This window comes from Eriocheir sinensis, chromosome 36 (assembly GCF_024679095.1).
Source record: "Eriocheir sinensis breed Jianghai 21 chromosome 36, ASM2467909v1, whole genome shotgun sequence".
NCBI classification, from domain to species: Eukaryota; Metazoa; Arthropoda; class Malacostraca; order Decapoda; family Varunidae; genus Eriocheir; species Eriocheir sinensis.
In genome coordinates, this window is record NC_066544.1 from 15,205,153 (window position 1) to 15,232,407 (window position 27,255).

General features: G+C 49.8%; 1 protein-coding gene across 16 annotated transcripts in view; it reads right to left on the reverse strand.

Moving 5' to 3' along the window:
- The window catches only part of LOC127007901 (sodium channel protein para-like), a 160,198-nt gene that overhangs the window by 7,236 nt on the left and 125,707 nt on the right, over positions 1-27,255 (reverse strand). For 8 of the 16 annotated variants that reach the window (XM_050879355.1, XM_050879361.1, XM_050879354.1 and 5 more), the window contains 12 exons: positions 26,371-26,544; positions 25,494-25,715; positions 19,499-19,873; positions 17,838-17,978; positions 15,239-15,283; positions 12,690-12,786; positions 11,903-11,980; positions 6,182-6,462; positions 4,884-5,057; positions 4,082-4,244; positions 2,995-3,191; positions 1,501-1,705 (listed from right to left, as the gene is read on the reverse strand). In XM_050879355.1, the coding sequence (XP_050735312.1) occupies positions 1,501-1,705; positions 2,995-3,191; positions 4,082-4,244; positions 4,884-5,057; positions 6,182-6,462; positions 11,903-11,980; positions 12,690-12,786; positions 15,239-15,283; positions 17,838-17,978; positions 19,499-19,873; positions 25,494-25,715; positions 26,371-26,544 (2,152 nt within the window). The remainder of the gene's footprint in view (positions 1-1,500; positions 1,706-2,994; positions 3,192-4,081; positions 4,245-4,883; positions 5,058-6,181; positions 6,463-11,902; positions 11,981-12,689; positions 12,787-15,238; positions 15,284-17,837; positions 17,979-19,498; positions 19,874-25,493; positions 25,716-26,370; positions 26,545-27,255) is intronic. The other 8 variants (XM_050879358.1, XM_050879362.1, XM_050879364.1 and 5 more) reach the window with 6 other exon arrangements.

Sequence of the window (27,255 nt, forward strand, 5' to 3'; positions counted from 1 at the left end):
ACACTAACTCTGCTTCACTGCTCTCTACTACCCTACCTTAAAAACACAAACTCTACTTCACTGCTCTCTACTACCCTACCTTAAAAACACAAACTCTACTTCACTGCTCTCTACTACCCAACTTTTAAAACACTAACTCTGCTCCAATGTTCTGACTCTATATGCACTACCTCTTAACTAGTTCTGTCTCACCATTCTTTCTCTGCTCTGCCTCTAACTCCCTACTTACCTCTGCCTCTAACACGTTAACTCTGCCTCACTACTCTAACTTCTCTATGCTCTCCCTTCTCTTGGTTAGTGTTGTAGTGTCACTAATTATCGAACACTGCTCTTAGGGTCCGATTTCTCTGGTCTCTACTCTGCCTCTGCTCTGCTCTCTGCTCTCTCTCTCTCTCTCTCCTCCATTATTCTCTACTCCTTTACTCTATTTTTGCCTCTAAAATCAGTGCTATCTCCTCCTCTACTTTAACAGCACTACTCTTTAAGCCTAGAACCTTCTCCGCTTTCATCTATGCGTTAAAAATATCATTATAAAAAAATCACTTAATTCTACTAATAAAAAAAATATGTAAGGCAAAATGCAGTGCGGTGCTGTGGTGAATCTACATCTATAGGTTCTAAAACTACAAGTGTGTGCGTCTATAGCGAGCTCTATGGATATCAAGTCTATTCTGATGCTACTGTGCTATCTATCTATCTATCTATCGTTCGCTCTAGTTCTCTCGTATCTCTGCTCTTTCTTTACGTCTATGCTATCATTTCCTCTTTCTCAGGTGAGGGTAGTGACCGTAATAGTAATAGTAGTAGTAGTAGTAATAGTAGAATAGGTGTCTCATAAAACCACAAGAAGACAAAAGGTGAGGAGAAAAATAAGTTATGATAGAGAAGCGATTTGTGAGTGTGTGTGTGCGTGTGTGTGAGTGTGGAGGGGTAGGGGGTAGGGCGTGTGTGTGGGTGGGGTATGGGGTAGGGTGTGTGTGTGTGGGGGTATGGGGTAGGGTGTGTGTGTGTGTGGGGTATGGGGTAGGGTGTGTGTGTGGGGGGGGGTTAGTGTGTGTGTGGAAGGGGGGTGTGTGTGAAGTGTGCGTGTGTGTGTGTGTGTGTGTGTGTGTGTGTGTGTGTCAAGCCATACGTGAAAGAGTAAAAATAGGAATAATAAAAAAAAGCGTGCATATAATAGTCTGCAGAAGAAGGAATAAACAGGAGAAGGAGGAGGAGGAGGAGGAGGAGGAGGAGGAGGAGGAAAAAGAGAAGAAGAGGTAGAAATAGAGGCAGTAGTGGTAAGAGCCGATATTAATAAGAAAAAAAAGTATATATCAAAAAGATGCACGAATGTAAACTGGTAAGATATCAAGTGAACAAGTGAGTAAGTAAGTAAGTAGGTAAGTAAGTGGCAGAGGGCAGTGACTGTAGCAAGAGCGAGCGGCCTGAGCGGTGGTGGTGGTGGCGGTGGCGGCGGCGGTGGGGGCGGCGGTGGCGGGGGATAGGGGGGGGGCCCACCTGGTGTCTGGTCGCTAATTTGGTTGGTCAGCTTCGCGCGCAGGTTCTTGAGGCCGTTGAGCACCGAGCGCTTCACCCACGCCTTGAAGCGGGCGATGCGGTCAAACGCCTCCGCCAGCTTGTTGGTGTCGCCATCTGAGGGCGGCGCCGAGAGGTTGGACGCGCCGAAGCTGCTCAGTAGGAGAGCGAGGAACAGATTCAGGACCTGCCGGAGGGGAAGGGATGAGGCGCCGGCGGGGGGGTGAGGGGGCGAAGGATGACATAGGACTAGCATAGAAAGGAAAGATAGTCACACGAATAGCATATGATAGGATAGTATAGGAAGGATAGGCAGGCATAAAATTAGCATAAGATAGGATAGGAGATGAAGGAAGGCATAGGAATAGCACTGAAAGGATAGGCAGGCATAGGAATAGCACTGGAAGGATAGCTAGACATCGAGATGGCATAGGAAGGATAGGCAGACATAATGATAGCATAAGATAGGATAGCAGATGAATGAAGGCATAGGAATAACACTGAAAGGATAGGCAGCATAGGAACAGCATTGGAAGGATAGCTAGACATCGAAACGGCATAGGAAGGATAGGTAGGCAGAATAGCATAGGAATAGCATTGGAAGGATAGCTAAACATCGAAATGGCATAGGAAGGATAGATAGGCAGAATAGCATAGGAATAGCATTGGAAGGATAGCTAAACATCGAAATGGCATAGGAAGGATAGGTAGGCAGAATAGCATAGGAATAGCATTGGAAGGATAGCTAAACATCGAAATGGCATAGGAAGGATAGATAGGCAGAATAGCATAGGAATAGCATATGAAGGATAGGTAAGCATGAGAATTATATATGAAGCTTAGGTAGGCTATAACTATACATGTCTCCGAATGTACTTACTGGCATTCACGAGTCCATCACGTAACCAGACCCTAGTGAATTACAACCTCGAGATCAACTACGTACATCCGAATGCTCTCAGCGGAGGGGTAGTAGATCGTCCTTGCTGGCGATGACGAGTCCAGTACGCGATCAGGCCTTAGTGAACTCCAACCCTCCTTCTCCTCCTACTCATCCGCGACTCTCTCTACTCACCACCAAGTTATATCCGAATGCTCTCAGCGGAAGGGTAACAGAACGTACTTGCTGGCGATGACGAGTCCAGTACGCGATCAGGCCTTAGTGAACTCCAACCCTCCTTCTCCTCCTACTCATCCGCGACTCTCTCTACTCACCACCAAGTTACATCCGAATGCTCTCAGCGGAAGGGTAACGTACTTGCTGGCGATGACGAGTCCAGCACGCGATCAGGCCTTAGTGAACTCCAACCCTCCTTCTCCTCCTTCTATTCCACTCTCTCTACTCACCACCAAGTTACATCCGAATGCTCTCAGCGGAAGGGTAACGTACTTGCTGGCGATGACGAGTCCAGCACGCGATCAGGCCTCATTAAGCTCCAACCCTCCTTCTCCTCCTCCTCGACTCCCTCTACTCACCACCAAGTTCCCGATGATGACGGTGGCCATGAAGAAGGGGATGCAGGAGTAGCCGCACACCAGCATGCAGTCCCACATACTCTCGATCCACTCGCCGCACAGCACGCGGAACACGATCATGAACGAGTGCATGAAGTCGGTGAAGTTCCAGCGAGGTAACTGGCCGTCGGGATTCATCGGGAACTTCGAGACGTTTTCTGGAGGAGATGGAGGTGGACGGTGAGGGAGGGAGGAAGGGGAGAGGGAAGGGTGAGGAGGGGAGAGGGAAGGGTGAGGGAGGAGGGGAGAGGGAAGGGAGAGGGAAGGGTAAGGAAGGCAGGAGGGGAGAGGGAAGGGTGAGGAGGGAGGAGGGAAGAGGGAAGGGAGGAGGGGAGAGGAAAGGGTGAGGAAAGGGAGGAGGGGAGAGAGAAGGGTAAGGAAAGGGAGGAGGTACAGCAGGGAAGGTAAGGAAAGAAAGGAGGTGGAGAAGGGAGGGTAGGGAAGGGGAGGAGGTAGTGGAAGTGGAGAGGGAATGGTAAGAAAGGGGAGAAGGGGGAGAGAGAATGGGAAGAAAGGGGAGAAAGGGGAGAGAGAATGGGAAGAAAGGGGAGAAAGGGGAGAGAGAATGGGAAGAAAGGGGAGAAGGGGGAGAGAGAATGGGAAGAAAGGGGAGAAAGGGGAGAGAGAATGGGAAGAAAGGGGAGAAAGGGGAGAGAGAATGGTGAGGAAAGGGAGGAGAGGAAAGGAAAAGGTGAGAGAGGGGAGGAGATGGAGGTGCAGCGGGGAGCGTTTTCCTTGTCGTTGGAGTACAATGTTACTTAAAGGGACTGAATAGGAAATAACAATGACAAAAATAACCTCACACACATACACATATACGCTAAATAAAAGTAAATCTGGAGACAGGTTAATACCAGACTAACTCTAATCATATCTCCCACAACTTCGTAAACACACACACACACACACACACACACACACACACACACACACACACACACACACACGTACCCCCCACCTCCACACACACACACACACACACGCACCCTCCCACACCCACACACCTACACTTACGCCCCTCTCCCCCAGCCTCCCCTCAAACACCCACCTGTATAGTTTTTCCCGAAGAGTTGCATGCCCATGACGGCGAAGATGAAGATAATGATGCACAACACGAAGGTCAGGTTACCCAGGGCGCCCACCGTTTTGCCCATGATAGATATGAGCAGGTTGAGGGTTGGCCAAGACTTCGCCAGCTTGAACACTCGGAGCTGAGGGAGGTAAGTGAGCAGGTGAGCACAGGTAGGTAGGTAGGTACACAAAAAAGTATGTTAGTGAGTAGGTGAGTAGCGTGAGTAGGGAGTTAGTACTGCTGGAAATAGGAAGAAGAAACGGATTGATAGAGAAAATGGAATAATGAAAGAAGGAAAATAAAAGGGAGGAAGGAAGGAAGACTGGGAAAGAACAAGGCCAAAAAGGAAAAAGGAAAAACAAACTGGAGCTGAAGAAAGAAAGAAGGAAGGAACGAACGAAAGAACAGAGAAAGAAGGGAAGGAAGGAATGAAGGAAGGAAGGAAGACTGGGAAAAAAACAACAACAACATTTAACTGAAGAACAAGGGACGGAAGGAGGTCTGAAAAAAACAACAACTGGAGCTGAAGAAAGAAAAAGAAGAAACGAACGAAAGAACGAAGAAAGAAGGGAAGGAAGGAAGGAAGGAAATCTGGGTATAAAAACCGAACTCAAGACGTGGTGGAGGAAGGGAAAGAAGGAGAGAAGAGACTGGCAACTGGAAGGGATGGTGGTGGGAGTCTGGTGTTGGTAGTACTGGTGGTGGTGGTATTAGTGGTAGTGATGGTCTAGTGTACTGTATGTGTATTTGGGTGAAAACAGGAACGAAGATAACTCACCAGCCTGAAAGATCGGAGGACGGAGAGACCGGAGACGTTAGCAAGACCCAGTTCAAGGAGGGAGAGAAACACGATGATGAAGTCGAAGATGTTCCAGCCCTCCTGCAGGTAGTACTTGGGGCTCATGGCGATGATCTTGAGGAAACACTCGATGCTGAACGTCGCCGTGAAGAACTGCGGAAATGGGACGAGGAATTAGAGTCATTGAAAGGGTTGAAGACTGAGTGGCGGACCGGGGAGAGAGCGGAGATGAGGGGGTGAAGGAGAGTAGGGAAGAGAGGGAAAACGAAGAGAGATCACAAGCTAAGAGAATATAGAGAGAAAGTATAATAAAAAAGGACAAGGAAAAGAGAGAGAGCAGCAAAGTAGGGAAGAAACAGAAAAAAGAACAAAGAAAGAATGGTTAAAGAAGACTAACAGAAGATAAGCAGAAGAAGAGAAAAACACATGAGGGCAGAGAAGAAGAAGAAAAAGAAAAAGAATGGCTGCAAAGACAAACAGGAAAAAAGGAAAAGCAGGGACGAGGAAAAGAGCATGGAGGTGAGCCGAGGATAAATTAGAGAAGTAAAAGAGAAGTATATAACAAAGTGAGAGAACAGACAGATACTCACAGTCAGAATCCGTTAACACGCAGCGAAACGATGAGGGGAGAAAAACAGCTTCGAGGGGAGAGGGAAGGAGAGGCAGAGGAGGAGGAGAGGAGAGGGAGAGGGGAGGCATACATCATATTCACATAGTTTCGCACAAAAGGAACACTGGAGACCGGGAAGAGAGGAGAGAATAGAAAAAGGAAAAAAAGAGGGATAAGAGAAGTAGAAGAGAGAGAAAGTGGAGAGGATAGAAGAGAGACAGGGAGAGATAGAAGGCAAAAGAGAGGAAAAGAAGGCATGCATTTTATTTACACTGGAGACTGAGAAGAGAGAAGAGGAGAGAGATAGAGAGGAGAATAGGAGAAGGAAATGAGGGAAGGCATTCATACATTATACTCACATATAGTTTGAGGAAAGGAGAGGGAAGGATAGAGGAGAGGGAAGGAAGGAGAATATAGGAGAGGGAGAGGGAGGGATGGGAGGAAAAGGAGAGGGAGGGGCGGCAGACACCCATCCTACCCACATAGTTTGATGATAGGAGAGGAGTGGAGAGGAAAGGGAAGGAGGGAACAGGACAGAAGGAGAGGGAGGGACGGCACACACCCATCCTACCCACATAGTTTGATGATAGGAGAGGAGTGGAGAGGAAAGGGAAGGAGGAACAGGATAGATGGAGAGGGACAGCACACACACACCCATCCTACTCACATAGTTTCCCATCCTGAGGAAGTACTCGAAGCTGCAGTTCATGCCGTAGTGGTCCATGGCCATGAAGAGCGTGTTGACGACGATGCAGAGCGTGATGAACAGCTCCACGAAGGGGTCGAACACCAGCAACTCAACCAACTCCGCAAACTTTTTCCAAGCCCAGCAACAGTCCCACACACAGAACAAGTCAATGCATTTCAGCAAATACTCTAATAGCTTTTTCTTGATCTTTTCCTTAAAGGACTCTTCCTCCTCTTCTGCAGAGAACACAAAGATAGAGACTGTAAAAATGTGTTAGTATGGGATCTCTGGACCCTGGAGGAGGACGGCACAGCAACTAGTGTCTACGAGGGGCGGTCGGGGCGCGTCACCAGAGGGCGCTCAACACGCAGCCCTCAAAGACACACACAGAGACTTTACTTACGCCTCCCCTTCCTTCAGGAGGCGGCACATAGACTGACGGACGCAGGTGACGGGCCCCGACCTACACAGACACAGACAGGCTTCGAGAGGGGGACCCAAGAGTAACAGAGAGGAAAAAACGAGGAGTTAGTCAAATGTCAGACATCAGAGAGAGTGACTGTGCCTCCATCCTCTGGTCGGGCTGCGGGGGGGAAGAACGCCGGGTTAGTGGGTGACCTCAGGCTACTGGGTGACCTCAACCTCGCTACACTCCCTACGCTGAACTCCTTGGCTAAACCACAGTCTAAAAATACATACCTACTGTGGGCTGAACCTTAACGCCCAGGTGCCATGGCAAGAAGAGTTACTGTATAATTAAGAATGAAAAGGTTTGAACAATTGAGAATGAAAAGGTTTGAATAATTGAGTATGAAAAGTTTTGAATCAAGAATAAAAAGGCTTTAATAAGGATGAAAAGTTTTGAATTTTTATGGATGAGAAGCTTTAAATTTCTTAGGATAAAAAGTTTCGAATTATTAAGAATGAAAAGGTTTAAATTACTATGCATGGACAATTTAAAATGATCAAGAATGAGAACTTTTAAATCATTGAGTAAGACAAGTATCACAGGTTTCGAATTAGCAAGAATGAAAATATTTAAATTACTGTGCATGACCAATTTAAAATGATCAAGAATGAGAACTTTTAAATCACTGAGTAAGACAAGTATCACAAGTATTGAATTAGCAAGAATCAATGAAAAGTTTTGAATTCATAAGAACAATAAAAAAAAAAAATTCCTATGGATCAGAAGTTTAGAAATATCAATAATGAAAACTTTTAAATCCATGAGCTCATCACTGGCTTTGGTATGCATGTTATCAGCTTTAGGAGTCGTGAAGCACTCGTGAGGAGGAGCAGAAGAGAACGTGTGTGTGAGTGTGTGTGTTCTGCAGCGCCGCCGAGATTAACCAGGCGACGGTGAGACAAGGCAAGAGTGAGGTGGTGCTTGGCTGGCCGGCTTACTCTGACCAGCGACGGGGTGCGAACGGGTGACCAGAGCAAGGAAAACACACACACGCACACACACGCACGCACACGAACACACACCACTGTATCACACACCTCAGGCCCCGTGTATGTGTGTGTGTGGTAGTGGTGGTGGTAGTAGTAGTAGTAGTAGTAGTGGTAGCGGTGGTGTTAGTAGTATGTGTTAGTTAGTTAGTAGTGTGTTGTGGCATCCATATATAGTGGTAGTGATGTGGGGCCTGGTGGTGGTGATGGAGGTGGTGGTGACAGTGGTGGTGGTGGTGATAGTGGTGGAGGTGGTGGTGGTGAGGCATTCTGCTGCTGCTGCTGCTGCCGGAGAGGTGATGCAGGCCGCTGGCAGGGCGTCTCGTCTGCCTGTTTGAGATCCCCCTCTGCGCCCCGCCCCGCCCCGCGCCCCGACACCCCCGCCAACGCCAGACTGAATGACATTGAAAAAACTGTGGCGGGGGAGTACGGGGAGTGGGGCGGGGGGAGCAATAGGTACCTGAAGGGGTGATGAAGCGCCCCCCACCTGAAGCACCTCCTCTCCTCCCCTTCAGCGCCTTCAGAGTGCTTTAACGAACGCCTTCAGAGTCACTTATGAGGCTTGGTTATACGAGGCACTGGTTGGGGAGGAGAGGTGGATCGCCAGGTGAGAGCCGCTGACCACACCTGAGTTTATAGGTTGGCACAGGCTTGGCACCCTTGACAAGCTACAGGCAGGCACACGGGTGGGTTAAAACGGCATGCCAAACCCAACATGCCACCGCAATCCAACATGCTGCCCACACATGCCACATACAGGTCATTCCACATGCGTGTTCTACCGTTATGCCAAGACGAAGGACAGACGTGGTGGAGGAAGGGAAAGGAGAAGGTGAGGAGAGACTGGTGGTGGGAGGAGTCTGGTAGTGGTGGTGTTGGTAGTAGTAGTAGTAGTAGTGGTGGTGGTAGTGATGGTCTAGTGTACTGTATGTGTATTTGGGTGTGTAAGTATGTTGTAGGTGAGGGGACAGGAGGTAAAGGGAAGGATGGGAGGGGAGGTCAAACTAAACAGAGGACAAGATAATAAAAAACTGACAAAAATACTACAACCAAATATAAGGCTTAGAAAAATAATATTAGTCGTGAATGTGTAGCCCTTCCATATATCTTAATTTTTTGCTTGCGTGCATATCTTGATCTTATTCGTATATAGATAGTAAGATAGATATTAATAGTAGTAGTACTAGTAGTAATGTTATTAATAGCAGTAGCAGTAGCAGTAGTAGTAGCAGCAGTAGTAGCAGTAGTAGAAGAAAAAGAGGAAGTAGTAGTAGTAGTAGTAGTAGTAGTAGTAGTAGTAGAAATAGTAGTAGTGTTAGGCAGCAAGTGAGTTGCGTGCACGGCGTGGGAATGACAACACACGCACACACACACACGCACACACGCACACACCCACCCACACACCCACACACGCACACACTATCCCCTTTCTTCACGTACACACGAGCCGCATGTACGTGAAGAAAAGAAATACGTGTGTGTGCGTGTATGTGTGGCGGTGGTGGCGGCGGCGGCGGTGGTGGTGGTGGAGGTGAATAATAAGTGTGGTAGAACTAGCATAGTAAAAATTAACATCTTACGCACCCTCTTCATCTAAGTATGTTGATGTGGAGGTGGAGGAGGAGCGGAGGAGGAGGAGGGGGAAGAGGAAGAGGAGGGGGAGGGGAGGAGGAGGGGGAAGAGGAAGAGGAGGAGGAGGAGGAGGAGGAGGAAAACAAGAATTAGACGAGAAGACAAACTGGAAATACTTTAAACTAGAAAACTAACTAATGCTGGCAGTTAGTAGTAGTAGTAGTAGTAGTAGTAGTAGTTGTAGTAGTAGTAGTAAAAGTATTATTAGTAGTAAAAGTAGTAGTAGTAGTAGTAGTAGCAAAAGTAGTAGTAGTAGTAGTAGTAGTAGTAGTAGTAGTAGTAGTAGTAGTAGTAGTAGTAGTAGTAGTAGTGGTAGTAGTAGTAGTAGTAGTAGTAGTAGTATATAGTAGTAACACCAGAAAAATGCCAGCGACAGGCTTACCTTACAAACACTACAAAACACCACTACCTCAACCCTGCTCATCATCATCATCATCATCATCATCATCATCACTAACATCAGCAGGAGCAGGAGCAGGGAGGAGGAGCGGGTTGAGGAGTAGCACAGAGAAATCGAACCTATAGCGAAACCAGACTGGCGAGACCGCTTTGGGGATGGCTCCGCGGCTCCCTTCCTCCCCGCCGCTCCGCCACACAGAGACATATTTTGAAACATTTCGTCGCCCAAGTTCACATATTCGACAAGGCTTTCGTAGGGGTTTTGGGCATTTCCAGGGGTAGACTTATGACCCTTCTGGTAGTTTGACCCTTCTTCTGTACCGTGAACCTTTGGAAACACGCATGAGAACCCGAATAATATAGTTTTTGACCTTTGAAAATAGTTGATGTGTGGGGTGGAAACATTTCGTCACCCAAGTTCACATATTCGACAAGGCTTTCGTAGGAGTTTTGGGCGTTTCCAGGGGTAGGTTTATGGCCCTTCTGGTAGTCTGACCTTCCTTCTGTACCGTGAACCTTTGGAAACACGCATGAGAACCCGAGTAATATAGTTTTTGACCTTTGAAAATAGTTGATGTGCGGGGTGGAAATATTTCGTCGCCCAAGTTCACATATTTGACAAGGCTTTCGTAGGAGTTTTGGGCATTTCCAGGGGTAGACTTATGACCCTTCTGGTAGTTTGACCCTCCTTCTGTACCGTGAACCTTTGGAAACACGCATGAGAACCCGAGTAATATAGTTTTTGACCTTTGAAAATAGTTGATGTGTGGGGTGGAAATATTTCGTCACCCAAGTTCACATATTTGACAAGGCTTTCATAGGAGTTTTGGGCGTTTCCAGGGGCAGGTTTATGGTCCTTCTGGTAGTCTGACCCTCCTTCTGTACCGTAACCCTTCGGAAACTCAAATGAGAACCCGAATAATATAGTTTTTGACCTTTGAAAATAGTTGATGTGTGGGGTGGAAACATTTCGTCACCCAAGTTCACATATTTGACAAGGCTTTCGTAGGAGTTTTGGGGATTTCCAGGGGTAGACTTATGACCATTCTGGTAGTTGGACCCTTCTTCTGTACCGTGAACCTTTGGGAACACGCATGAGAACCCGATTGACAACACCGACCACTGTCCTAACACGTGTCTCTTCCTCCCTCTCATATGTTAAGCTATAGGTAACATATGAGAGGAAAAGAGATAGGTGTTGGGACCGTGTGGTTGAGCGGAGGGGAGGAAAGAAGCCGCGGAAGCCAACCCAAAAACGATCCAATCTGGTGTCACTATAACATCATAAACTCGATGACTTCTCTACTCAACAGTGACGTATGGGAAAGAGGATCAACAGTGACAAATATAGGATCCAATACTCTTAGCTAGCCCTATGTACAGACTGAGAACGATTGAGGACTATTACCGAACACGAACATACCAGGACTAGGCTAACGGGGCTGAGAGGGATTATGGGAAGGGCCTGAACGTAAGCTATACACAGACACCAACACACAGACACACAGACTGCCACGGAAATCAAAGGGCTGAACAAAGGGTACAGACAGACTGATTAAGGGCATGTATGAACTGAGGGAATTAACTCAAAGGCTATACACACACACACACACACACACACACACACTCACACACACACAAAGAAAGTAACTATGAGGGAGGCTACAGACACAAACTACACCTCTAAATAAAGCCTAAACAAACACGGTAGGGACAACTTAACTATTCCAAACACACACACACACACACACACACACACACACACACTTAACCCCCTCCCCTCCTCCACACACACACACACACTTACACACACACAGCAAGCCCCATCATCAAACCAAGCCACACAAACACACACAAAAAACAAAACACACAAAAAACACAAGCTAGGAACATCACAGACCCACCCACCAACACAAACTACAAAAAAACACGACAAACCCCCCAAAAAAAGAAGCTTACAGACTTTAAACACAACACAACACACGCACAGACCTCAAGACACAGGCTACACACACTCTCAAGCCCCCAAAACAGGCTACAGACAGTGAATAAGGGCCCCAGAACAAGGCTTAGGGCAGGCGAGAGGCGGGTGAGGGGCGGGAGAGGTGAGCGGGCGGGCGGACGGGCGGAGCGGCGCAGGGAAGCACACACACACACCGGCCCCCTCCGCCGCCGCCACCGTCTCCTCGTTCCCTCGCTCCTCCCGACACTTACCCCCGTGATCGCTGCCTCTGCTCATCCGCCCCGCGTTCGCCGCTGCCTGTTCAATGATGTCCTGCAGCACCCGCACGTCTGGGGAGGTCAAGAAAGGGTCAGAGGTCACGTATACACAAGATAAAGCACATATACAAATGGGGGAGTCATGGAATGTTTCACAAGGTCAATCATACATAAGTTAACGTACGTACTTAAAGGGGTGACTTGTGTAATGCTTTCCTAGTGCTTTTATTACTAGTTAGATCCTCGTTTTCTGTCCTAAATGATATCGTACACACTTATTAACGTACATACAGAAGGGGGGACTTATTTAATGCTTCTGTAGTGTTGTCATTACTAGTTAGGTCCTCGTTTTCTGTCTTAAATTATATAGTACACACTTATCAACATATATAGACAAAGGGAAGACTCATGTAATGCTTAACTATTCTCATTATTGCTATTACTGTCACACACCTCATCGTTCATTCTTTTCAACTACCCATCTCTCTTCTTCCCTCCCACCCTCTTCAATCCTCCTCCTCTTCTCTCCTGCTTCTTCCTCTTTTTCCCTGCTCTTCTTTCACCTTCTCCTCAACGTCACTTCAACCCACAAGCCTCCACTCCTGACTCTTCTTACTAACAAACACCTCACCGTTCTCTCTTCTTCCCTCCCACCCTCTTCTACCCTCCTTCTCTCTCCTGCTTCTTCCTCTTTTTCCCTTCTCCTCAACGTCACTACAACCCACAAGCCTCCACTCCTGACTCCTCCCCTTCTCTCCCTTCTTCCCTTCCCCCTTCTCACCTCGCATGTCCACGGTGGTCTTCTTCTGGAACGGGTCGATGAAGGGGTTGGCGTCCGGGTTCTTCAGCTTCATCGCCAGCATGTCATCGGAGTCCTCCTGCAAGACACGTTCAGTTACCCGCCGCCGCTGCCTTCGTCGCCCCCTCCGTCAGCGGCCCGTCACCCCTTCCTCAGCTCTCCCAACGTGGCGAGAGGCGAGGAGGAGCAACGGGAGCAGAAGGAGGAGGAGGAGGAGGAGGAGGAGGAGGAGCGGGAGGAGGGTGGGGTGAATGGGGTGGTAAGAGTGGTGTGAGTAACTGGGTGAGGAAGGATATGGGGAGGTGGAGGAGGATGGGGAGGAGGAGGAGGAGGAGGAGGATGGGGAGAAGTAGGAGGAGGAGGAGGAGGACAAGGAGATGGAGGAGGCGTACTTTTTTTCTTATTTCCGGTTTTTATATATGGGGAGGAAAAATTTATAATGGAGGAGATGGAGAGAGAGAGAGAGGGAGAGAGAGAGACAGAGGGGGGAGGGAGGAGGGGGGAGAGGGGGAGGGGAAGCATACTAAAAAAAAAGATTGGTATTTCTGAGCTAAGATAAAAAGGCAAACGGTGACTTTCCTTTCCATTATCTTTGCTTTATCTTTATTTCATTGATTATTTTTTTACGAGAAATTCAGTAATATTTTCCTTCTTTCACGAAAATATAAAAAATGCTAAAAAAAAGGGTTGAAAATGATGCAATGTTAAAAATGAAATGACACAAAGTTTACTATTTGGGGAAGGGGAACTTATGGGGAGGGGAGGGGAGGGGAGGAAAGGGGAGGGAAGGTGAATGGGAGGGGATGGGAGGTGATATGATAGGGAGGGGAAAGGGTGTGAGGGAAAGGGGGGGAAAGGGAGGGAAGGGGACAGATGTGGAGGGGAAGGGGAGGGGAGGGGAGGGGAGGGGAAAGGGAGGGGAGGGGAGGAAAAAAGGGAGGGAAGGGGAGGGAGGGAAAGAGGAAGAGGAAGATGAGATGAACTTTTAAACTCAGACAAATTTCATTCCAGCGCATCACACAAGGAGGAGGAGGAGGAGGAGGAGGAGGAGGAGGGAGGAACACGAAAAAAGTCACACAAGAAGAAAAAAAGCGGAAGAGGAGAGAGAGAGAGAGAGAGAGAGAGAGAGAGAGAGAGAGAGAGAGAGAGAGAGAGAGAGAGAGAGAGAGAGAGAGAGAGAGAGAGAGAGAGAGAGAGAGAGAGAGAGAGAGAGAGAGAGAGAGAGAGAGAGAGAGAGAGAGAGAGAGAGAGAGAGAGAAAGGAGTAGGAAAGAGGGAAGAAAAGGGAGAAAGAGGAAAGCAGAGAAAGAAAAGGAGGAAAGGCGCAAAAAATAAGCAAACACCTCGACCGGAATTTTGAAGATTCATCCACAAATCACTCACAAGTCTCATGGTGGTGGTGGTGGTGGCGGTGGCGGCGGGGATAGTGATGGTAGTGGTAGTGGTGGTAGTGGTGGTGGTGGTGGTGACAAGCTCGGTATTTTACGAGGGTGAATATACTGTGGTGGTGAGAGGGGTGACGAGGAGGAGGAGGAGGAGGAGGAGGAGGAGGAGGAGGAGGATAGATGCGTGATGGGGTAAGTGCGTAGAGCGGATGTGAATGTATTGGATATTCTCTCTCACTCACTCACTCACTCACTCACTCACTCACTCTCTCTCTCTTACACTCTATCACTCTCACTCACACTCACACTCACACACTCACACACACAGGTGCAGTTTGTGGCTTGTAGTAAGGGCGGCATCGAGGCAGTGGCTGAGGGAGGAAGGGAGAGAGAGGGAGAGAAGAAGAGAAGAAGGGAAGGAAGGGAGGGAGAGAGGAGGGAGAGAAGATAAAAAGAAAGAAAATCGAAATGAGCGAGGAAAAGTATGAGGGGGAGAAGGATGAGAGACGAAAAGAAAGAAATAGAAAGGAAAAGAGGATTGAAAGGAGAAGGAGGAAGAGGAGGAGGAGGAGGAGGAGGAGGAGGAGGAGGAGGAGGAGGAGGAGGAGGAGGAGGAGGAAGATGTCGTGATCAAGAGGGGAAAGAAAGAGCAGAAGGAGGAAGAGGAGGAAGATATGTTAGAGGGAAAATGATGAGCAGAGGAGGAGGAGGAGGAGGAGGAGGAAGAGGAAGAAGAGGTGATGAAGAGGGCAAAGGATGAGCAGGAGGAGGAGGAGGAGGAGGCAGGGTGAGAGGGGGCGGGGGTCAGTGAGAGGGATCGGCGCCCCCTTCACAAGATCAGCTGCTGGAAGAGTCCCACAAGAGTCAAGATCACACACTCATGACCTCCAGATGACCTTAAAAGTCCTGGTGACCTTGCCCTCTTTAGCTGACCTGCGAGGGGGGAGGGGAGGGAGGGAAAAGGAAGGGGGTGGAGAAGGAAAACTGGATAAGTAGGTCAATGGAGGTCATGCGGTGGAGTGGTAGACTTGTGGATTGGACGTGGTGGTGGTGGTGGTGGTGGTGGTGGGACGGGGTTTGGACAGACAGACAGGTACAGACAGACAGACACAGACAGACACAGACAGACAGCCAAGAGGTGACTTACGACAACGTTTTCTTTGGACCTCGCGAGTGGAGTAGCCTGGGCGGACTAGCAGGGAGAGGGAGAGAAAGAGAGTCTTAGATTGACTGCGCCCTTTGCTCGGCCTCGCGGCTTCTCCTGACTAAGTGGCTTGTGTATGTACCCTTTCCCGGGCCTTTGTGGTGGTGGGGTGTAAGGGTGGGGTGTGTGTGGGGGGGGGGAGCCCTGTTGGTGTGTGGGGTGGGTGTGGTGTGGGTGTGGCTTTGTGAGGGCCTGTGGGGCTGTGTTTGTGTGGTATGTGTTTTTTGGGGTTGTAAAAGTGTGTGTGTGTGTGTGTGTGTGTGTGTGTGTGTGTGTGTGTGTGTGTGTGTGTGTGGATATGTCTGTGTGTGTGCGTGTGTATATAGGATTGTGATGTGGCTCTGTACCTATTTGTTTAGTGTGGCTATGTTGTGTGCGTGGCTGTGTACGTATGTGTTGGGTGTGGCCGTGTGTGTGTGTGTATCCAGTCTTGCGTGTCTGTGTAGAGTCTGTGTACTGTAGATGGGCAAGGGATGTAGTTGGGGCTGTGTAGAAGGGGGGGGGGTAAGGTCTGTTGAGGGTAGATGATGTGACTGTGTGTGTGGGGGGGGAGGGGGGGAGGTTGAGAAGGATGGGGTGTATATGTTGGAGAGGGGGGGGGGGAGAGAGAGATGTAGCCTTGAATGTATGGGGGATGTGAGGTGGAAGGGATGTAAGGGTGTATATTGCATAACTGAGTGTATGGGAGGAGGAAGAGGAGGAGGAGGAGGAGGAGGAGAAGGAGGAGGAGGAGGAGGAGGAGGAAGATGTAAAATACTTCTTCCTACCCTTTTAGTACTGTACAAACTGGTGAGTGGAGTTTAGTGGATTGGATTGGAGTGGAAGTGTGGAGTAGCCTGAGAGTAGTGGTGGTGTGAGGGTGGAGGTGTGGTGTGGGTGGAGGAGGGAGAGAGTGAGGGTACGGTGTATGTGGAGAGGATGTGGTGTGGGTGGTTGTAGGTGGTGGTGTGGGCGGGTGGAGGGAGGAGATAGTGAGATTATGGTGTTGGTGGAAGGGGGGAAGTGTGGAGATGCGGATGTGGAGTTGGTGGTTATGTACATAGTGTGGGGTGTGTGGTTGGGGTGGTGTGGTTGGGGTGGTGGAAGGGGTGGAGGTGGTAAAGGGGAGGCAGTGAGGGTATGTTGTATGTAAAGGGGGAAGGTGGTGAGGGTGGTGGTGGTGAGGGTAGTGGTGTGGGTGGTGGTGGTGAGGGTAGTGGTGTGGGTGGTGGTGGTGAGGGTAGTGGTGTGGGTGGTGGTGGTGTGGGTGGTGGTGGTGAGGGTGGTGGTGAGGGTGGTGGTGTGGGTGGTGGTGTGGGTTGTGGTGAGGGTGGTGGTGTGGGTGGTGGTGTGGGTTGTGGTGTGGGTTGTGGTGTGGGTGGTGGTATGGGTGTTGCCTCAGCCGGAGCAGCGTCACCCAGCCTGCGTCACCCATCACGAATTAGTAGACAACCACTCTCTTTCCTTTTCCCTTCTTTCTCTTCTTCCCTTCTTTCTCTTCCTTTTTCCCTTCATTCTCATTCTTTTTCCCTTCTTTTTCTTCCTTTTTCCCTTCATTCTCATTCTTTTTCCCTTCTTTTTCTTCCTTTTTCCCTTCATTCTCATTCTTTTTCCCTTCTTTTTCTTCCTTTTTCCCTTCATTCTCTTCCTTTTCCCTTCATTCTCTTTCTTTTTCCCTTCTTTCTCTATATTTTTCCTTCTTTCTCTTTTATTTTCCCTTCTATCTCTTTCTCTTCTCTTCTTCCCCTTCACCAACTTCCCTTTAACACGCCTCAACATGTTTCTCTCTCCTCCTCCTTCACCTCAACGTCAACGCAAACTCACACGCATTCAGGATTTACAAATTTTACGTTAACATCATTTTTCCCGTTTGTGATTTTGAAAGACGCGAGAGCTTTAACATTTTCCTCTTATCTACGCTTCCGTTACGCCGCCGCTTGCCGCCAGAGGGTGTGTGGGTGTCCCTGGGGTCGGGGCGGGGCAAGCCGGGGCGGGGTGTGCACGGGGCAGGCTGGGTTACTCTCCATTGCCCAAACTTTAAGGTGATATTATGGTTCCTTGTCCCCCAGTGTTGGATAGACTTGGTTGATGTGTGTGTGTAGTGTGTGGGGTCGGAAGGGTAGCCGTGGGGAAGAGGGGGTGCTGTGGTCGTGTATGTTGGGGGCAAGGGGTAAGGTGTGGTTGTGTATGGCATAAGGTGTGCCTGCGTGACTTACGGGGGGAGGTGTGGTGGTGGTGGTGGGGGTGGGGGGCACGGGGAGACAGCGAGGAGAAAGAGGGAAGGCAGGAAGGGCGGCGTGAGCGACGGAGGGAAGGAGAGACAAGAAAGGGGTTAAACAATTCTGTCTGTATGCTTGTGTGGGTGTGGCGGAGAGCGCGTCCAGGTGTTACTAAGACTGAGGACAGATAACCAAGAAGACCCCAATAAAAAAGGTGATTGGGGAAAGAGATAAAAAGCATTGGAGGAGGAGGAGGAGGAGGAGGGGGAGACGAGTGGGGGGAAGGGAGAGTTGAGTTGAGGGGGGAGAGATGAGGAACAACACGATAGGCTCGACCTACTTACAGCGTCCTTGTCGATATACTCAAGGGTGATATCAGGCCCAAAGATCTCACGAATGATGTTATCTATCACCTCGTCCTCCTTCCTGCGCAATGCCTCGCCCTCCGGCCTCAGCGGGAGCATCTGGAGCATGTTATTGTCCAGCTACGGGGGGCACAAACGGTACATCTCTTAGCATCCCTCGGCGCCCGCACCACACGAGGCCTAGCGGACCTCAGCCACTCTTTACACTCTTTGCCACGCCCTCGACGGCCCCGCCCCGCCTGTAGCCCCGCCGGGATGGGGACTGAGTGACATGGGGTTGAAGTGACTGCAGGAGGACGTGCCTGGGGGCGTTGACATGCACCCCGCGCACGTCACTTTAGATTGTTGAGTGAAAGGAGCAAGTGAGTGAGGCGGCGACACCACTACCAGCGCCAGCAACACAGTATGAGGTAATGTGAGGCGGGGAGTGTTGTGGAAGGGGGGAGTGGGGCAAGGACACCCACTGGCGCCCCTGGAGCTGGCGTGTGTGCGCGTGACGACCCTCGGGGGCATAAACAATGGCTGATGTCCGGTAGGGTAGGGCTGACAGACAAATAGTGAACTTCATTGTAACACAGATAACACGAATGGCGCCCTGTCAAGCCACCAACCACCCCACACTAACACTACAACAGCGGCAAGGGGGAGGGAGGGAGGGAGGGAGGGTGGAGGGAGGAGGAGGAGGAGGAATAGGTGCCTCTTACCCTGACCTATCCTGACCTGACCTACCTTGGCACTTGGGAGGGAAGGAGGAAAGAGGAGGAAAAAAAGTAAAATCTACAGGCATTGTGGTCTCTGTGCCTACCCTACTGGCCTGGCTGAGAGAGAAAGAGAGAGAGATAGAGAGAGAGGGAGAAAGAAGGGAGAAGGAAGTGAGAGACAATAGAGAGAGAGAGAGAGACAGGGAAACAGAGAGAGGGAAAGAGAGAGAAAGAGAGAGAGAGAGAGAAAAGTGTATACCCGTGGTGGGTCTACACGGCGCCGATCGGAGTGGTCACCAAGCTGTCTGTCTTGGCCGCTGGTGACACAAGCTTACTCACACATGTGCATGGTGAGGGTGAGCGAGTGAGGGAGGCGGCGTGCGGGGTGTGGTGAGGATGGGGGTGAGGTGAGGTGAGGTGAGGTGAGGTGAGGTGCAGATGAGGAGGTTTGAGGGGAAGGGAGGAGGGGTTGAAGGGCTTGGAAGGAGGATGGGTTGGGGGTAAAGTGGTGAGGGAGGGGGAGTGGTGAGGGGGAGAGGGAGTGAGTGTTGCCTTAGACTCACGACCTTGTCCCTCGTGGTGAGTCAGTGAGTCATGAGGGAAGGCGTGGGGGGCATTGGCAAGGGGTGAGGGGGTCCAGGGTGGGTGGGAAAGGGGAGGAAGTGGAGTGAGGGGAAAGGGCACGCACGCTGAGGGTGGGCAAGAGGGGGGGGGGTAGGGTAGCACACACACACACACACACACACACACACACACATAGGCACACCATGGGAAGAAGTGGATCTCTCTCTCTCTCTCTCTCTCTCTCCAGCACCAGCAGGGGGGGGGGAGGCGTCACACATCCACACACCATCACGGTCGCGGGACACAAGGGGCGGGGGAGGGCACCGGGCAGGGGGGGAGGGGGGAGGGAAGGTGAGAGGGGGGGGGGGCACACACCTCGGGCGGGAGGGAGGTGTTCATATTGCGGGGGGATCTGTTCCGCAGCTGGGAGGCCTTGGTGGCGGGCGGCTTGCCGTTGAGCAGGTCCCCGTGGGAGGTGTAGGAGATGCGGGAGGTGTGGGAGTTGTAGGAGTTGTGCCGCGAGCCCAGCGTGGTGTACACAGGCACGATGATGGCGCCGTTCTCCTCGCTCATGGGCGTCACGGCGTTGGAGTCGTCGGCGTAGGGCAGGTGCTCCACGGCGTCCCTGTAGGTGGACAGCACGAGGGGCTTGCGGTCCCCGAAGCGGCGGCCGTTGGTGGTGCGCCACTGGTGGCTGCCGCGGGACTCTCGCCGGGGGTTGTACGGCGACCCCGGCAGGCTGATGCTCGCCTGCAACGAGACCGGCCTCAGGGGGTGCCGGGGCCCGCCCACCTGCTCCCTAGCGGGGGGGGAGGGGGTCACCTGTCGGGTTGGTGAGGGGAGGGAGGGGGAAGGGAGCTTATGCCGGGAAGGGTGTGAGAGAGCCTCTGACTCGGCCACTCCTGTGTCGCCGTCGCCGTCATCAAAACAATAACAACACAGTGTGAGAAAAAAGAAAAGAAGCGGTGAAAAAGCGGTGCGAGGCGCTGGGCGTGCTGTGCTGGGTGGCGGGGCGGCGGGGGCGGGGCTGTGCCCTGGAGGCCCCGCCCCGCCCCGCCCCGCCAGGCAGAGAAGCCGCCAGAGGAACAAGGAGAGCGACCTGCGGGAGAGGCGGGAGGAAGGACAGAGGCGAGAGAGGGTCAGCAGAAGACAGGACAGTGGCCCGGCGCCGCGCCGCGCCCCCTGGCGGGCCACGCGGCGCCCCGGCCACGATGCGCTACGCCTACTCTCCCCGACACACCTACACCAGGTACTGCTACACTACCAGCACCTCCTCCTCGGGGCGCTGCTACACTACACCCGGACTACGCCCACGCCGCGGCGGGCATACACAGACACACACAGTCGCTACTCACTAGGCGCCGCCACAACACGGCGCCACACATGGGACGCACAGAACTACAACACAGGACAGGGGGAGGGGGAGCACACCGCTGCTGCGACACACCAAGCTGCTACGTCACGGGGGAAGGGGGGAGGGGGAGCCATGCAGGAGCCCTGATCCCCTGCTGACCTACTCTCTGCGTCGCTGAGTCGTGTCCGCCAGTGATCCAACAGACTGTTTCTCTACCTCGATCACCCGAGGCACCGCCACGCCGAGACTGGCGTGGCGGCGCTCGGGGCCACGCGGCACCTCGGGGCACAGCGGCGGCATGTGTTCACCCCCGAGGCAACAGTCCAAGGGGAAGGTGAACAAAAGCCGTGCCGCGCCCCAGGGTACCCGGGTGAATAGCAGTGACCTAGAACCTTGGAGACCAGCGAGGTCCTGGCGGCCACCCGTCGGCCAGCCAGGCCCTGCGTGGCGCGGTGCCTATGTTGTGCGAGCTGGTGGATCACTGCGGGGCGCCAGACGGGCAGAGGACGGGTGGGGGAGGGAGATGCTAGGGGGGGGCGTGGCGTGGCGGGGCGGGGCAGGGTGTGACACAGACTAAACACAGCTGACACGCGGATGCAAGGGTACACAGGGAGACACTGAACACAGACACACGCTACATGGTACAGACTCTTGGTGGTGCAGGACACACGTGGCGGTTCTCAGGGTCACGTGACACTAAAGGGACAAGGGGACAAAGGCTCAGAGGGAGGATGATAAGGAATACAAGATGTCACACACGAGGGAGAGACAAAATAAGTCATCTCACACACTGACGGGGATGTTGAGGAGCAATTACACTCATAACAATATACAGGGAAACAAATGAGATGCTTCCTTGGACACAACTACATTACTTTTGAAGGGCACGTGCAGCTACCATTACTGGACCATTACTATAGACACGGTACCAAAGTCCACGTGCAGCTAATTTATCCATGGACGTAAAACTAGTGAGTCAGGTAACCGATTAGGGAGGCCAACAAACAGGCTCTGAAACTCAAAGCCAGGAGAGGGTCATAATAACACAGGAATATTACTTGAGAAAATGGGAAACCGACGCCAAGGAGGATATTCTGAAATCCATGAAAGAATTGACGGGGGATGAAAAAGAGTGACATTAAAGACTTATACAGTAGTACATTACAAGATATAAGAACACTGAAACTTCTTACTGAGGCCATTTACGTGAGAAAGGGATTAATAGGGGAATCTGAAACGGGAATACATAGAGTCGAATATTCGAAGGACACTTAACACATTTGAAGACTAATAGAGGAGGAAATATAGATGTTTGTACCGCCTGGAAAACGAAAGTGAAGAAGAAAAAACAAATGAACAACGAAAATCGGATGAAAGACAAACACACACAAAAAAGAATAAAGAAAGTCAGAAAGTATAAGAAAACATAGATTAAAAAGGAAAGAAACTAAAAAAAATAAGTGTTCCCTGATATATACTAGTAGAACACACACACACACACACACACGCACACGCACGCACACGCACACACACACGCACACGCACATTCCCCCCTCTCCCCCCACACACTCTCTTATCCTGACCTGACATAACTAACAAATTAACACGAAAATGAAAAATAAATAAAGTAAAAACAAGAAAAAAGAAAACAATGACATACACAAAAATAATATTGCTTAACCGACATCACGGGTAAGAAAAAAAAGCATCTCTTCACTCTAATATTGCCTAAGTTATCCTCAAAAGACCCGGACACCTTGAGCCTATGCATAGAAAACGAGATGCTAGATGGACATAGATAAAGATAGAAAAAGGTTGAAGATAGATAGATAGATATAGAGAATGAAAACACACACGAGAACAGAGATTAAAAAAAACATTAAATACACTTGAAAAAACAGAATTATCGTGAATGACAATAAATAAAAGACGTGGAGAAAGAAAAAAACAAGAAAGAGAAAAAAAACACCCAATCAACCATAAACAACATTAATAAAAACTGGGTGACAATAAAACACACACACACATAATAAGACAAAAAGAAAAAAAAAAAAAAACAGACGTCACCCAATCAGGAGTGACATCCAGGTGTTTGTACTCACCCGGGCGCCCCCAGCCGCTCCCCCGGTGTGTTCCTGCACCAGCCAGCCAGCCAGTCAGTCACCCCAGTTAGTCAGCCGCACAGCCACTCGGTCAGCTGATCAAACAGGCGGTCAGCGGAGGCCTAGCTAGACAGTGAGCCGAAAGAGAGACAGCCAGCCAGCCAGCCAGCCAGCCAGCCATACAGACAGACAGACAGATGGATAGACAGCCTGTACGTTAACCAGCCAGGTATGAAGGAGGTCACCTGGTCTATCCCTGCTCTCTCTCTGCCACCAATTGCCTGTAGGAGACGCTGACGGGGCTGCCTCTGCTTCTGTTGTTGTTGTTTTTGTTGTTGTTGTCGTTGGAGAGGCGACTAATTATCTCTCCACCAGGTAGTACAGGTGTGACTTCGAGAGGCTGACCAGGTGACCCTCTCCGTGACCTCTACACTGGCTTTGACCTGACCTGACCTCCTTTTCTACCCCTAACCGATGCAGTGACCTCAGCAACACTCCACTAATATATCCCTGAGTGACCTTGACCTAGTGACTGGCTTCAGCTTGTCTTAATGTCTAGTGTTGGGTGAGTGTGGTTGACTTATGTTGACCTCCACGGTACTCGATGGGTCAGATCAATTCACCCAGGCCGTCCAGTTTACCTTGGCGGATAAGCTCCTCCCCCTTTGCCACTTTCTAATACACGTGATTGGCTAATATGATGAACCCACACCTTCTACTCTCCCTGTTGAGCTCTCTGATTGGTTGGGAAGGGCTGAAGCTCGTCTCACAGTTTTTCTACGTCTCATTTCACTGGTATATTAATTTTAAGATCCTCTCGTTTGAATTATCTGATAAATCTTCATTATTTTCCCCTCTGGCGTCAGGTAACTGGTTGGAAAATGGTTGAGCTCCCCTTCTACCGTCCTGAGCAATAGAAAATGGAGGTTATCAACAGTGGATGGCTCTAGCGTGGACGGCAATGAGGAAGGGGGCGGGGCCTGTCCGTCAAGGTAAATAAAACTGCTAAATAGGTAGTGTGAGTAACCGTTAATGACCTCTTTCTCGCTATGGGCCAATCATGCAACTACAGCGGGTCAGGTCATCTAGGAAGTGTGACCCATATCCACTGCTATTCTATGACTGGTTGCTACACATTACTGGTACACCCTCTCGTTAATACACTCAGCAAACAGACTATGCATTCACCCATCCACTCGCACACCCACGCATATACACACACACCGCTCACTACGCTACTCGCACGCTACATCGCCGCCCCGGACTAGCAACTAAGACCACGAAGACACACAACTACCCGATCACCGTTACTATTCGAGACCAGCTGACTAGGGCGAGACTGCTGCTGGCTATGGCGGCTGGCTATTACTGCTGACTATACGCATTCACCTCAAGAGTGCTGACTACGGCCGACAACACCTGAAGACTTTATTAATTAGAACGACAACCATTGCTGACTAGGGAAAGGCTGCTGACTAACGCTGACATCACTTGAGGAATCGCTTCACGTAACGCTGACTAAGACGGCTGACTACAACTGCTGACTCTAAACATTCACCTCAGATTGCTGACTACCGCTGACAACTGAGGTTTTAAGGTGACGCCGCTGACTATGGCTGCTGACTAGACAGGCGACTAAGAGGTGGGCTGATGGCTAGTCCAGACGCCTCGCTAGTGAGGGACTGGGGACTAGGCTGGGTCTGAGTGGCTACTGCGGGGACACACAGGGGGGCGTCAAGGCTGCTACCCAGGCTACCTTGACTAGAGAAAAGCAGGTAAGTACAGGTAAGTAGAAAGGGAAGTTGACTGACAGGAAGGTAAGACGATACAGAGACAGAGAAGGGAAGACCACCAGGCACATAGATAGATAGATAGATAGAGATAGATAGATAGAAAGATAGATAAAAATACATATACGTAGAAAGGTAGATAAATAAGGAGATACAGGAAAATAATGGTAATGGAGAAAAGAGAGGAAGGAAAAATAAATAATGAAGAGAAAGATAAGTTATAGGTGAGGAGACAGAGACAGAGACAATCAGACATATAGATAGTTAGATAGTTAGATAGATAGATAGATAGCAAGATAGATAGACAGATAAGTAGTAGAAATGCAGAAAAAGGTAAGTTGATTGGGAAGAACATGAGGAAACAGAGGCAGAGAGAGACAGATAGACAGATAGATAGAGAGATAGGTAGAAAGGTAGATAAATAGAGAGATGAAGGAAAATAATAATAATGGAAAAAAAGAGAAAAAAAGTCAAAATAAAGTACGTGGTCTTAAAGGAAGGGAAACTAATCATAAAGAAGAGAAGGAAGAAGAGGAACAGGAGGAGGAGAGGAAGAGGAAGAAGAGGAGGGATGGAAGAGGAAAACGACAAAGACAGAGGAGGAAACAGGATAAAAAAACAAACAACAGCAGCAGCAAAAAAACATCAACGACAAGAACAAAACACAGAACACACACCCAAGCAACAACAACAACAACAATAGTAGTAGTAGTAGTAGTAGTAGTAGTAGTAGTAGTAGTAGTAGTAGTAGTAGTAGTAGTAGTAGTAGTAATAGTAGTAGTAGTAGTAGTAGTAGAAAAAGAACAAGAAGAACAAGAACAATAATAATAAGAATATGAATGATAATAATAATAACAAATTGAAGCAGACGTCGAAGAAGAAGAAGAAGAAAATAACAAAACAATAACAAAACAAAAGAGAAAACAACAACAACGGCGAAGACGAAGAAGAAGAAGAAGAAGAAGAAGAAGAAGAAGAAGAACAAAAAGAAGAAGAAGAAGAACAAGAACAAGAAGAAGAACAAAAAGAAGAAGAAGAAGAAGCAGGAACAGAAAAAAACAACAGAAGAACGACCACCACATCACACCGCATGACACACCCCTTCAAGACGACTTCGGCCTCACCTTCCGCTTCCCGTTCGGTCGTCCCCGTGAGTCGTGTTCCTCGCTCCTGATGCTCGCGTCCTTCATGGTGTCATCATGGTCGCCGCTCATAAAGTGCTCGTAGGTATCACCGGAGTAGACCGAAGGCGAGTTGACCATAGAGCCCCCGGGGTCCTCCGCTTCCTGCCCCGCCGCCATGTCGAGAGCTAACTGTGTGGCGGCGAGCTCCTTCTCTTCCCTTGCCTGGTGGTGGTGGTGGTTGTGGTGGTGGTGGTGGGGAAAGGGAATGATACGGTGGGTTAGAAGCAGTTTGGGGTGACAGGGTATAGGAGGGGCAATAAGGGGAGTTCTTATAGCTTCATTAACATTAACAGATCATGAGCTAACTATATAAAAGAAAGTACAGTACAGAGGCTTATTTAACTAGTAGAAGCTGCCTTGTATAGACCTACCTACGGCCTATTATAGCTTTCTGCGGAGTTCTTATAGGTTCATGCACTCCGTTTCACTGCGACATTAACAGATCATGAGCTAAGTAAAAGAAAGTACAGTCCAGAGGCTTATTTAACTAGTAGGCCTATTGCAGACTCCTTGTGTTCTTAGGCTCTTATTAAACGTCGAGAGTTGCTTTTTACATTGCCTCTTCTATTCAGTATTTCACTTTCCTTCAATTATCTTTCACCACCCTCTTCCTCCTTGCTGTTCAAATGTTCCTCTCTTTTTTTCATATCTCTCTCTCTCTCTTTTTCCTTCATCTTTCTCTCTTTCCTTCACATCTCCCTCTCTTTATTTCATCTCCCTCTCTTTCCTTCATCTCCCTTTTCCTTAATTTTCCTTCCCTGTTTCCCTCGGTGCTCCTCCCTCTCCCCTTTTCTCCTTCCCCGCTACGTTCCCTCACCTTCATTTCCTCCTCTTCTGCTAACGCGGCTTCCTCCTCCTCCTCGGCCTTCTTCTGGAGTTGATCGTACGACATGGCGACGATAGCCAAGATCAGGTTCACCAGGTAGTAGGAGCCGAGGAAGATGATCACCACGAAGAATATAATGTGCCACGGACCCGCCGATCTCAACACCTGCGCGAGAAGTGGACAGGTGAGGTGACGGAGTGAAAGGGAGAGTGAGGCGAGGAATTGGGGTGAAGGGAATGAAAGGGAGAGTGATGGAAGGCGCAGGAGTAGAGGGTATGAAAGGGAGAGTAACGTGGGGAGAGGGATGGAGTGAATTGGGTGAGAGGGAGAGTGAGGCGAGGAATTGGGGTGAAGGGAATGAAAGGGAGAGTGAAGGAAGGTGCAGGAGTAGAGGGTATGAAAGGGAGAGTAACGTGGGGAGAGGGATGGAGTGAATTGGGTGAGACACAGTATTTGGAGGGAGAAAAGGAGTACAGGTAAGAAAGAGGAAGAGACAGATACGATGCCGGAGTGGAAGGAGTGAAAAGGGGAGAGTGACATGAGGATAGAGAGCTGGAGTAGATGGGGTGAAAGGAATGAACAGACGGGGGAGAAGATAGTACGAGGAGGGAGAAAATGACGAAGGGTAGGATGAAAAAACTGTAAAGGGAAAAGAAGGGTGACAAAATGGGAGAGGAAGGGAAGCGAGGGATAAAGTTGAGAAAGGAGAGAACAGGAAAGAGGAAAGAAAACGGAAACAGGGTCATAACTTGCCTGAAACACGTCAAAAGGGTAAGATGAGATAACTAACTGTCAAGGGAAAATAAGGGTGATAAAATGGGAGAGGAAGGGAAGCGAGGGATAGAACTGAGAAAGGGAAAAAAAGGAGAGAAAAGA